We start from the raw sequence: 12,269 nt of genomic DNA on the forward strand, positions 1-12,269 counted from the left end.
TTTTGAAAGCCAAATCTGGCGGACGAGAAGACCGTCGTTATGTTTTTCATATTTCCCATTTTGCCCCCTTGTTTCTTTTTTCTTGGGTCATCATAATCACTTTTTTCCTCTAAATGACACATTAACAAGATCCAGTAATGACCAAAACATTTTGTATTATTACATATCATATTTATCAAAAAAAGTTTTTAATTTCCTATATATTTATTTCTTATATAAAATTAATGTAATTACTAATAAAAACTAAATTTTGTTTTTTCTTTATGTATAGATAAGTTTTTAAACAATTAGAAAAGAAATAAAAAGAAAAGTGTTTGACATGTGTAATAAAACTAAAAATGGATAACACCAAGTAAAACCAGAAAATCTATTTAGTTATAAATTCCTAACATGTTCTCATCTAATATATGTAGATATAAAAGGCATGTTATAATATATTATTAAAGTTATGATTAAATACTAGAAAGAGATCAATAAACATATCTTCTTTTTTTTGGGGACAATCAATAAACATATCTACATAGTGTACCTAATTCATGGACTGAAATAATCTTCTTACTTACAAAAAAATATGTGTATACTTTAATTCAGTAAAAACATGTCATAAAACTACATAAGAAATATATACACATGTAATAATATAGTTCATGATTCATAATTGTTTTGAAGGGTTGACCAAAGAAAGAATTAAGATTGAAAGAAAGGGCAGATTAGTCATTTGGGAGGATGTAGAAGAAGAACAAAAAGAGAGGCGGTGGCTGAACGGGCTTGGCTGGCTTAGTCAGGAAAAGGCGAGTAAGAAAGGCCCACAGCACCAATGGAGCCACCATCACCGACCGACCAAACCGTCCTCACCATTTTATCTTTTTTCTTTTAGATTTGACCCCTCAGCTTTTATTTCCTATTTTATTTCCCCCCTAACAAAAACGCTTTCACTTTTTTATTATTTGTTTGTTTATACATAATAATAGTTTCAAAATTCGACATCACCTTTATTTCCAAGTTGTGCAAAAGAAAATGAACCGTCACCGGCCTGAAACCGTCACTATATATAACAAGAAAAATAAGTTTATTATAATCCGAGCAATTCGTATTGCAGTTCTAAAAAAATAAAATGGTTCAAGCTATTGAATACGTAAGAAACTAAAGAAAAGTAAATTATTTGATGGTGAATCTCAGTTTCCGTGATGTGAGTCTTGTGAATTGTGATATTTATGTCATATTGACATGCATATCTTTCATTCATTCAATTTTTTTTCTCAGTGAAATCTTATCGTAAATTTGGAGTTTCAGGACTTAAATGGTAACAATTTCAAAGAGACTTGAATGATAATATTTGAAAAGACGGATTTCAAGGTTGCTGTAAGAAAAAATCTGGTCATGTGCACAAATTAGCAACATCACAATGTAAATTCATTTTTAGTTAGATATAAATGCATCAAAAAAATATATACTTATATTTTTGATGATTGACATATGTACTCGATTAGTTATGTGAAAACAAAACACCCTTTTATTCGGAGGCTATTGGAACAGCAAAAAGTTTTGGTCTTAGGTGTATATACTTACTGTATATTACAAAGTTCACATTAGACACATTTTATTAATACAGAATTTGAAAGGAATCATCATGCTAATTAGTTGTATCTCTTTAAATAGATTGTATTTAATATTCAAAAGTGGTCAAGTAAGCCAAATTGGCGGCTATTGAAATTGAAACGTCCTCATTTTGGGTCAAAGAAACGTAGCTAATCTCATCTTCGGGAATTTTCTTTCTACATATTTTTTTTTCTTTTTTGGTTATTACTAAAGAAGACTGAAAAAGTCACACAAGAGAGAATTTTAAACGAAAACTTTTATACTTGGAAGACCCAATCATATACGTCACAGACAAAAACCAGGATTATTATCATATCTTAAAATGTGGGACTTCTACCAAATCAATAGAAAACTAAAAGGGTCAATTTGCTATTAACTCAAAGAAAAAACAATTAAGAAGAACATTTTTTAGAAAAAAAGTTCCTAAAAATCTCTCATTTTGAATTCGCTGCTGGGAAAGTTGCAAGCGAGTTGATAAAATCAGCGGTTCAGTTTCCGACATCACTCAGATTCTCTATTCCTCGCGAAGAGATGCTGCCCTGACGAATACACACTTTGAGCTCGACAGGTTTGATTTTTGGGTTTATGTTTTCTTCTTCTTCGAGATTGAACTGGAGCTTTTGTGTTGTGATTTTCTTGGATTTTCTATGCAAGCTGGTTCGTAATATTCAATTACATATCTGAAAATTAGCAAATCTCTAATGCTGCTATTGTGGAAATTCGTTTTTTTTTTTTTTTTGGCTAATACAGTTGGAGCTAGTATGGTGTAGTTGTGATTGTGTTGTAGTTTCTGTACAGTACTAGCTGGGGTAACCAGTGTTTGAGCGGACTATGGTGTCTTACGGATTTGTATATTTTTGTAACTTATATCAGTATGTCATTGCATTTCAGAGTCTATCAAGAAACAGGTCCGCGTTGAGATAGATTCTATGTTTATGGAGGAGATAGATCTTGAAAGAAACTGGATCAAATTTAGGTTTTCTTGGTGCTCATAGTTTGGATGACATGGATGTTGAAGATGTCGAAATAGATCTTCTAACAACAAGTGGCAATGTAGATGAGTTTTGTGAGGCAAGTACGAGTGGGAACGTTGCTCCTAGTTTAGAGCAGTATGCAAATGTTGGTCATCCCGGAAATGGGATGGAATTTGAGTCAAAGGAGGCTGTGTACTATTTCTACAGAGAATATGCTCGATCTGTGGGATTTGGTATCACAATAAAAGCTAGCCGTCGTTCAAAAAGATCGGGAAAGTTTATTGATGTCAAAATAGCATGTTCAAGATTTGGAACCAAGCGCGAGAAAAGCGCAGCTATAAACCCACGATCATGTCCAAAGACGGGCTGCAAAGCTGGTCTACACATGAAGAGAAAAGAAGATGAGAAATGGGTTATATATAATTTTGTAAAAGAACATAACCATGAGATATGTCCAGATGATTTTTATATTAGCATAAGGGGAAAGAACAAGCCTGCTGTTTCGCTAGCTAATCAAAAGAAAGGTCTTCAACTGGCTTTAGATAAGGGAGACTTAGAGTTATTGCTCGACCATTTTATGGACATGCAGGATAAGCAGCCTGGTTTTTTCTATGCAGTTGATTTCAACAGTGAAAATCATGTTAGAAATGTCTTTTGGCTTGATGCAAAGGCCAAGCATGACTATCGCAGCTTTTCTGATGTTGTTCTCTTTGACACATTTTATGTTAGGAGCAGATACAGAATCCCGTTTGCTCCTTTTATTGGGGTCAGCCATCACTGTCAATACGTGTTGCTGGGATGTGTTTTGATTGGGGAAGAGAGTGAGTCAACATACTCCTGGCTATTTCGAACGTGGCTTAAAGCAGTCAGTGGTCAAGCTCCTGGAGTGATGATAACAGATCAGGATAAGCTTCTCAGTGACATTGTTGTTGAGGTTCTTCCAACTGCTCGTCATTTTTTCTGCTTGTGGAATGTGCTGAGTAAGATTCCTGAGATGCTGAATCCTTTTTTGAGTGAAGATGATGGTTTTATGGAAAGTTTTTGGAATTGCGTGAACAGCTCTTGGATAGATGAACAGTTTGAAAGGAGGTGGTCAAATGTAATTAGTAAATTTGAACTTAACGAAAATGAGTGGGTACAGTTGTTGTTTAGAGATCGTAAAAAATGGGTGCCACTTTATTTTCATGGAATCTGTTTAGCTGGGCTGTCTGGACCTGAAAGACCTGGCAGTATCGCCTCTCATTTTGACAATTATATGAACGCAGAGGCTACTTTCAAGGACTTCTTTGAACTCTACAAGCAGTTTCTGCAATATCGATGTGAGGTTGAAGCAAAGATTGATCTGGAATCTCAGAGCAAACAGCCCACACTGCCTACTTTGGCTTTCGAGAAACAACTTTCTTTGATCTATACGGACGCTGCTTTTAAGAAGTTCCAAGCTGAGGTACTGGGCGTTGTTTCTTGTCAACCTCGAAAAGAAAGAGAAGATGGAACAACAGTTATATTTCGCGTCGAAGATTTTGAAGAACGGCAAAATTTATCTGTTGTTCTGAACAAAGAGTTGTTGAATGTGTATTGCTCTTGTCATTTATTCGAGTACCATGGATTCCTATGCAAACATGCTATACTTGTTCTACAAAACTCTGGTGTTTCCTGCATTCCATCTCAGTATATATTGAAACGTTGGTCAAAGAGATGTAACAACATAGAGGGTAAAAAAGAAAAATGTGTCTATATTCATAATCGAATGGCACGTTTCGATGATCTTTGTAGGCGCTTTGTTAAGTTGGGAGAAGTTGCGTCTTTATCAGATGAAGCCTACAAGACTGCTTTAAAGTTGTTGGAGGAAACCAAGAAGCATTGTGTTAATAATTCTCCCAAGTTTCCTTCAGAGCCAGACAAGTTAATGCCGGGTGTATGTGTATCTATTGGCTTAGAAAGTGAAGGTATGTTGGAAAGTACATCAAAATTGTCCAAGAAAAAGAAAATTCAGAAGAAAAGAAAGGTGGATTTAGATGGATTTCTATATTATGAGGCTCATAGTAGTTTGCTAGACCTAGCAGAAAGATCTGATGGATTATCGTGTGTTTAAAGGTTTACTGTAGGCCGGAGGATGCAACAAACAGGTCAGAAGAACTCCAGCAAGAAATCGTAAGTAAGCTGATTTGTGCCATGCTATTACATCTCCCATTTCTTAGCAATGAACTCATGGCATACTATTTGAATCAAAATAGATTTAGTGAGTACATGCATCTAAAGCAATTAAGGTGTAGGGTTTTCATGTGCAGGAGCAAGTTAGCTCCAGAGCTCCTGCGTTTGAGAATTGTTACATTCCTCAAGCAGATATGGAGGAGACCGAACAGGGCTCCAGTGCAACAAATCGTGGGGTGTATTATTCAAGTCAACAAACTATTCAAGGAGTAGGTGTAACTAATAATGTTTGTTGTTTAACAATTTGTATCTTACTGTTTTATTGAAAACTATGCACTGTTTTTGTTTTTTCTGGTAGTTCTCATCTGTTACTTCCATCCAGGATGGTTACTACGGACATCCGCCAACCATAAAAGCCATGGTGAAATACTTAATCTATTTCTCTTTTAGTGTCCAAGCTTTTGACATTGTCTGATGAGGTTTTTTGGAAGTTAAGATGAAGCACGAGACTGATGCTCATATATTTTGGGTGATTTAGGGAAGCATGTATTCACTTCATGGACGGATGAGTCAATATGAGACACAATCAAGCATCCAAGGAGCTGTGAGTTTATTTAAGTAATTTTTCGGAGATATATATCTTATGGTTCTCCTCCCCAAACTTTGTTCTAAGGAAGAAAGGTCTATTTTGTTTTGTGGATTGTCTAGTTTCAGGGACAGACAAGTTTCAGGGGAAGCGCTATTCGTGGCTGCTACGACATTGAAGAAACTCTGCACGACGACATGGTATGTATCCATACTCTTGTTTAAGGGATATGCCTTTGAAAAACCAGTTCACACAAGAAGTAGAGAAAACACTCTTAACCCCACCAAAAGAAAAGAAACTAACTACAAGGAAGCCAATTCCTCAAAAAAATTTTCTAGTGACAGCCCCAACATCTTTGTTCTTGGTTTATTAACAGTTTGATATCTAAGATTGAACCAAGACTACGAATTCCTCAGTTTACAGTAGAAATTGTAATGAGACCTTGTATAAGTGTTGCTTACTTGTTTTGCATGTTTTGTGCTGTTTGGGCAGACAATGGAGTCCTCACAGTTTCAGGGATCTGGTCAAAGCCATCCGAGTAATAGCCGTTTCTCCAACTAACAGAACAAGCTCAAGAGTTCCTCTTCATATCTTTTTAAAAAGTTGGAATGCTGTACAGAAATAGAAAAAGGTCTTAAACTGTAGAATTAGCTTTTGATTGAGGTTTCTCTTACTGTGATTGAAGTTGATTGTATTTTTTATACCGAGGAAGGTGAATATATATGAATCATGGGCCAACTTTTAGGATTTTAATTTAACAAAAAAACATTCATTTATGTAAAACAAAGAACAACTTTTAGGAGTTTAATCTTTGTTAAAGTTGAGAAAATGTAAAGATATTTCCGGGTATTGCAGAACATTTCTGTGTCTAATCCAATCTAACAAGTCAAGACAGATTATCTATCAAAGAAAACTAAACGAAATTTTCAACTTTGCAACACAAACACTAAGCTGCTTATAATGTTTCTAAACTAAATAAATAAAATTAAACGAAACATTTATAAATAAACAAAATAATTATAATAATGCGTATTCCCTAGAGGATATTCTTCGCCAAAAAAAAGGAAAAAAAAAAAAAAAGTTGGAGAAGAGGGAAGCGACTAGCACCTTTTTCTAGTTTTCCGTTTATTTTCTATAAGGCGGGTGATTTCGGGTCTTTTCATCGGAGAATATGAGCAACGTTACCGGCGATCGAACTGACGACGGCCTTTCCAACGCCGTCGCAGTCTCCGCCTCTACAGCTGTCCACAGCTCCCCTCCTACTGATCGTCCTGTCCGCGTCTACGCCGATGGGATCTACGATCTTTTCCACTTTGGTCACGCTCGATCTCTCGAGCAGGCCAAGAAATCGTTAGTATCTCTTATCTCTGGGATGTAGATTTCTTAATTTGCATCTCTGATTTTGTTTTTTTCTCTCCGGCTTGTGTTCAATTTTCGCCGTCTCAGTGTCATTTGTCTCCGATCTATTGAGTCTGGTTCATCGTAAGTTGTGTAGTTAGTGAAATCTTCGTTAGTAGATAGTCTCAATGATATATTACTGTAGTGTAAATGCTTCATTTGTTAGAATTTTGCAATAGCTGATGTTTCTGAACTCATCCTTCAGTTTTGATGAGGTAAAATGAATTTTGAGAGATGTGTATACCAACAATGGTTTCGTATTCTTATGGTGTGCTATGGGTTTGCCTTTTTTTGAGCAGGTTTCCAAACACTTATCTTCTTGTTGGATGTTGCAATGATGAAACTACCCATAAGTACAAGGGAAGAACTGTAATGACTGCAGAAGAGCGATATGAATCACTTAGGCATTGCAAGTAATTATTGTCTTCTCTTACGCTGTGTTGTATGTGTTAGTAAAATTCTTGGAAGCGGTAGCGACTGGATTTTGAGGACTCCGTTTGTTTTATCATACAGGTGGGTGGATGAAGTCATCCCAGATGCACCATGGGTGGTCAACCAGGAGTTTCTTGACAAACACCATATTGACTATGTAGCCCATGATGCTCTTCCGTAAGAACATGTGTCTTTTTTGCTAATCTCGATACTGATTACTATCTGCTTGTTGTTAGTTATGCTCTTTCTGTTGTTAGTTATGCTCTTTCTATATAGATGATCCTAGAACGACAGTAACCTTATTTGTATAAATACCATACACAGGTATGCCGATTCCAGTGGAGCTGGAAAGGATGTTTATGAATTTGTAAGTCTGGAGGATAATCATACTCCTGCTTTTGACACTTGTATAGGTCTGTTTTAACTAAGCATATGTTGCAGGTTAAGAAAGTTGGGAGGTTTAAGGAAACTATGAGAACTGAAGGGATATCAACCTCAGACATTATTATGAGAATAGTGAAAGACTACAACCAGTATGTCATGCGTAACTTGGATAGAGGATATTCAAGGGAAGATCTTGGAGTTAGCTTTGTCAAGGCATGATATCAGTTTCTTACCTCTTCATTTTTGTTGCTCTACTGCAATTTTTTCTCTTGGGGTAATCAATTTTGAGGTTGTTAATTTACTACAGGAAAAGAGACTTAGAGTTAATATGAAGCTAAAGAAACTCCAGGAGAGGGTGAAAGAACAACAAGAAAAAGTGGGAGAAAAGGCATGTCTTCTCTCAACTTCCATTTACTTAATTGATTATAATATGTCCATTGTTTTGACTGTATTGCATTCTATTAGATAACCTATTTATCATATTGTACAAGAAGAATAAACAAAATCTTAGGTCTCTTCACTGACAATTGAGTGACTGTGTGGAAACCACTCTTACTATGTCACGTTTGCAGTCCAAATTCTCGAAACTTGAATCTCGTTCAATCCGTGTAGGATTTTTATACTCGGTTTGGTAAGTAGCCTTAGGCAGAAAGCATGATGCGTGTTAATCCTTTCGAGTTTGAATTTTCAAAATACTAAAAGGAATTACTACTTTTTATGTATAGTAGCGATGCCTGGCAATATCAAGTTGTTAAAATAATTCCATCCCTGTAGTAGCAGCCTGATCATGTGTGGCTGCTTCTCTTGAAACCTCCGTGTAGCCTCATGCTTTAGCTAGTAATATGATCTTTGAAGACTATGTTCATGTGCTATATCCATCTTAACTGAACAAGCTGATCCCGCAGAAGTTTCTTATGATGTTTCAATTGCCTGTTCTTACTCATTCCTTTGTTGATTTCTAAACGCGGGTTTTACTCCAGATCCAAACTGTAAAAATGCTGCGTAACGAGTGGGTGGAAAATGCAGATCGTTGGGTAGCTGGATTTCTTGAAATATTTGAAGAAGGTTGCCACAAGATGGTAAGTTAAAATCATGAAGACACTATTAACTAAAACCACGTAGGTTAACAAGTTAAAACTTATGTTCTGTGTAACCTTTGATTAAAGTTGACAAATGTGTAAAATGTGAATAGGGAACTGCAATCGTAGACAGTATCCAGGAGAGGTTGATGCGACAAAAGTCTGTAGACATGCTCGAGAACGGTCAGGATGATGACACAGACGACCAGTTCTATGAAGAATACTTCGACCATGACATGGGTAGTGAGGACGACGAAGATGACAAATTCTATGATGAGGAAGAAGTAAAAGAAGAAGAGAAAGAGAAAACGGTTTAGACGGATGCAATAGACAACAAGTAAGAACAAATTTGGCATGCATAAACCGCAGGTTAGTTACTTATGGCCACTTCTACTAAGCTCCCTTAGCCTCTCACCCTCTCTCTCTATGGATCAGTGAAATGCATCTACTTAACATATAATATCAATGTTTAGAAAGAAAGAGAGAGAGTGTGTGATGTGTGTGTGTTTGTGTGTTGAACAAACGAACGTGCGTGGTTGTCTTTGGTGAGTTGTCTCATCTTTGTTGATTTTTTGAATACGCATGTTTTTTCATGTATTTTTTTCTTTTCTTCTTTTTATGATTGGCAAAGTGTTATGAAGTAACAATGCAATTGTCTGGGACAGGATAAGTCAATGATTCGTGTATGCCACAAAGTAAACATCGTGTATTCATATTCCAACTCGACTCGTTTGTTTTTTATTTTTCATTGATTTCGGTTCATTCCTTCTTTTAGAAAAGGAAAAATTTAACGGTTTTCAATTAACTTGTCAAGAAATTTGATTTCTAAGAGATTTTTACGGGTTAACTTTGGGTACTTGATTAGTAAAACAATGGGTAGAAACTAGAAAGTAAAAGTTTATCTCATCAACCGTACGTTAGTCATTTTTTCTGAAGAACAGAAACAAGTTTAAAATAGCGCGGACTAGTAAAAAAACTCTAAACAAGCATGAAGTATACTGTATCTCTTTCTGTTGTATTTCTCGTGAAATAAAATATCAACGCGTGCGACGATTGATACTCTACTGACCATTGATTTCAGTAAATTAAGTGTTACGCAGCTTTACAAAAAGACAATTATGTAGTAGAAAAATAGATATTCTACTACATATTATTACGCAGCTAAATTAATCGTTAAAATTTCGAAATTAATACATGACTGAAAACAATTGCTGCTGATCTGTGTAAATTCTTTTTTTTTTTAATGAATACTAAGGATAGTTAATTCCGATTTTTTCCTATAACACCTTCCCACTATTTTTATATATTAAAAATCCTATAACACCACTTTCAGTATTATAATTTTATAACTAGTGTGATTTCTGAAAATAGTCAGAACTCAGAAGTATAAACAAAGCAAGAACAACATGAAATATATCTTAAAAGTACAAACCAAAGTAGAAACCACCAATGTCCAAAAAAAAAAAGTAGAAACCATGTTCTGTTTCAAAAAAAAAAAAAAAAACCATGTTATCTCTTAAATCTGACTTTACCATCGTCGAGTTGCCGAGAAACTTTTTTAAGTAACAAATATAAAAGCAAGAAAACGTAAACGTCAACAATTTTAAAACACTATATTACTCAATTAGAAAAAGAAATTTACAATTTGGAACTTTGGATTCATACTTAGAGCTGAATGAATCGAATGTATCCAATGCGCACTAGACGACTAAAATTCCGACGAAATAAAAAAAAAATGCTTTTATAATACCAAGAAGATTTATATTTTCTTACTGTATAAATAATATCATAACATTTTAGAGTTTGGCTAGGTTAATTTATACAGTATACACACAGTATACTTCATGCTTGTGTGTATACACCATTACATGTTTGTATTCTCAAATGTTTTTTTAAAACTAATTTAAAATTTATCCAGACTGATATAACTTCAGAAGAGAGTACATATACTTAGTATAAAATGTTAGATTAAATTTTATAAATGTGCTAAAATGGTAAAATATTATAATATTAAAGTGTCTATTAGCGTTTTTGTTTAAATAGAGTGTGCAAAGATTTAAAGACATATTTTTTTTTTCTTTTTCTTTTGTGCAGAAAGCTTGTATATATGTGAATCTTTTAACTAGGAAAACTTAGGTTCATACATTTCTTTTCATATAAAGATGTATCATACAACTTTGATGTAGTCATGTAGATTGTGAGATTAAATGTTCACCAAAATTTTTGGTAAGTCATATATGCTAATACATATTAGGATAAGTATTGTGCATTTCAACTTGTGTAATAGGATTGTTAATTGATGTACTCAAAATCGTTAGTAAAGACAGAATTATAGAATAATATTGTAAAAGTTTATAAGTATAAAAAGTTACAACTACATAATAAAATAACAAAGTTGACAGATTTCGACAAAAAAAAAAAATATATATATATATATAATCAAGTATATTATGTAATATGATAACTTTTACATCAATTTTATTTGTATTAAGACTAATTAAACGTATATATAATTTATTGACGGAAAAAGTAAACTATACTAAACGAAAATGACAGGGTAATCTGTGTTTAGAAAGATGATGTGTATACATGATTGCGTTTACAATAGAAGAAAAACAGATGTATTAGAACATTAAGAATCATATAATAGAATTATAAGCATATGGAAGATGAAGAAAAATGAGTAATAATATCGACATATTAAGAGGTTGACTTGATATCTTAAAGCTCCATTACCATTATTTTTCTCGAGCTAAGAGAGGAGTCAACTCGATTGCTACTTACGTCCGTACTTTTTATGTCGACATTATTTCGCCATACTCTTTTTGGGTGGAAAAAAAAGAATTATTCTTTGTCTTTATTTCTTATTTTATCTTTATTCACACTTTAGTATTTTCTTTAGTTATTTAAAATAATCTCGTTAATTTAGGACGACGTGTCTGAAGGAAAGAAGACTCTGAACGATTCTAAAATTATTATTATTATTTTTATTTTTTTTGTTTGGGACATTCTAAATTATTTTCTAAAAAAACCCATTCCGTAAGGTAGAAACGATATTATTATTTTTCTGGTTTTTTTTTTTGGTTTCCATAATAGTCGCTCTCGACTACGTTTACGATAGGATCCCCTCGTTCTCCTTTGATCATTGAGAACGTATAATAATAATACTATGAATATATAAAATACCATTATATTATATTACAAGTAATAGATTTCCACTAAAACTTTAGTTCCACAAAAAAAGAAATATAAAATAATTAACTGTTGGTAAATTTTGTATTTGTCGTCAGATTGAATCATCCATGGTAAGCATCAACATAGTTTTTAAATTGTAGTTTGTTACAAGAAATCAGCTTAACTAGAGCAGATCCAAAACCTAGGTTTAAAATCGTATGTTTAATCCGTATAGTAAACACATGAATCCCAGTTTGGAATATTGATATGGTATTCGAGTGTTTAATTTTTATGCTCAAGTTAGAAAATATGACCACAAGACTTAGTTGGAGACCATTGATAATGTAAGAAGACAAGAGGACATTGGTTTCTTCTGCGTTCGGACTATGAAAAGTGGTACGCATAAAACAATCCACTTGTATTTAAGCTCTTTTCCATGGAAAAGGATAATGAAAGGATTTGAATTTTACTAACTGTTCAAAATTTTGGTAG

The 12,269-nt window shown here is 33.9% G+C and overlaps 2 protein-coding genes across 4 annotated transcripts; both read left to right on the forward strand.

The window, feature by feature from the left end:
* Nucleotides 1–2,041: 2,041 nt before the first annotated feature.
* Nucleotides 2,042–6,159, forward strand: LOC17889007 (protein FAR1-RELATED SEQUENCE 2). Of its 3 annotated transcripts, none has more exons than XM_006293299.2 (8): nucleotides 2,042–2,167; nucleotides 2,491–4,578; nucleotides 4,668–4,724; nucleotides 4,862–4,993; nucleotides 5,083–5,145; nucleotides 5,263–5,328; nucleotides 5,433–5,510; nucleotides 5,803–6,159. In XM_006293299.2, exons 2-8 carry the CDS (start codon nucleotides 2,605–2,607, stop codon nucleotides 5,869–5,871), a joined length of 2,439 nt encoding a protein of 812 aa, XP_006293361.1. In that variant the 5' UTR covers nucleotides 2,042–2,167; nucleotides 2,491–2,604; the 3' UTR covers nucleotides 5,872–6,159. The 3 variants fall into 3 exon arrangements, with proteins under 3 accessions (XP_006293361.1, XP_023640949.1, XP_023640950.1); XM_023785181.1 differs by having other exon boundaries at nucleotides 5,439–5,510; XM_023785182.1 differs by lacking the exons at nucleotides 5,083–5,145; nucleotides 5,263–5,328; nucleotides 5,433–5,510; nucleotides 5,803–6,159 and having other exon boundaries at nucleotides 4,668–4,728; nucleotides 4,862–4,953.
* A 223-nt stretch (nucleotides 6,160–6,382) lies between these two features.
* LOC17888323 (choline-phosphate cytidylyltransferase 1) lies at nucleotides 6,383–9,324 on the forward strand. Its single transcript, XM_006294542.2, has 8 exons — nucleotides 6,383–6,660; nucleotides 7,008–7,121; nucleotides 7,222–7,317; nucleotides 7,465–7,507; nucleotides 7,582–7,737; nucleotides 7,832–7,912; nucleotides 8,505–8,603; nucleotides 8,717–9,324. Exons 1-8 carry the CDS (start codon nucleotides 6,482–6,484, stop codon nucleotides 8,918–8,920), a joined length of 972 nt encoding a protein of 323 aa, XP_006294604.1. The 5' UTR covers nucleotides 6,383–6,481; the 3' UTR covers nucleotides 8,921–9,324.
* Nucleotides 9,325–12,269: the final 2,945 nt, after the last annotated feature.

This window comes from Capsella rubella, unplaced genomic scaffold (genome assembly GCF_000375325.1).
Source record: "Capsella rubella cultivar Monte Gargano unplaced genomic scaffold, Caprub1_0 scaffold_4, whole genome shotgun sequence".
Lineage (NCBI taxonomy): Eukaryota > Viridiplantae > Streptophyta > Magnoliopsida > Brassicales > Brassicaceae > Capsella > Capsella rubella.

What these genes read in the sequence shown, in the direction of transcription:
- LOC17889007 (XM_006293299.2), top strand. Translation starts at nt 2,605, where the DNA reads ATGGATGTTGAAGATGTCGAAATAGATCTTCTAACAACAAGTGGCAAT. An exon ending in AAATTCAGAAGAAAAGAAAG is followed by an intron (nt 4,579 to 4,667) that starts GTGGATTTAGAT and finishes GTGTGTTTAAAG; the next exon opens with GTTTACTGTAGGCCGGAGGA. An exon ending in CGCCAACCATAAAAGCCATG is followed by an intron (nt 5,146 to 5,262) that starts GTGAAATACTTA and finishes TGGGTGATTTAG; the next exon opens with GGAAGCATGTATTCACTTCA.
- LOC17888323 (XM_006294542.2), top strand. Translation starts at nt 6,482, where the DNA reads ATGAGCAACGTTACCGGCGATCGAACTGACGACGGCCTTTCCAACGCC. An exon ending in GAAAGGATGTTTATGAATTT is followed by an intron (nt 7,508 to 7,581) that starts GTAAGTCTGGAG and finishes CATATGTTGCAG; the next exon opens with GTTAAGAAAGTTGGGAGGTT. An exon ending in TTGGAGTTAGCTTTGTCAAG is followed by an intron (nt 7,738 to 7,831) that starts GCATGATATCAG and finishes AATTTACTACAG; the next exon opens with GAAAAGAGACTTAGAGTTAA.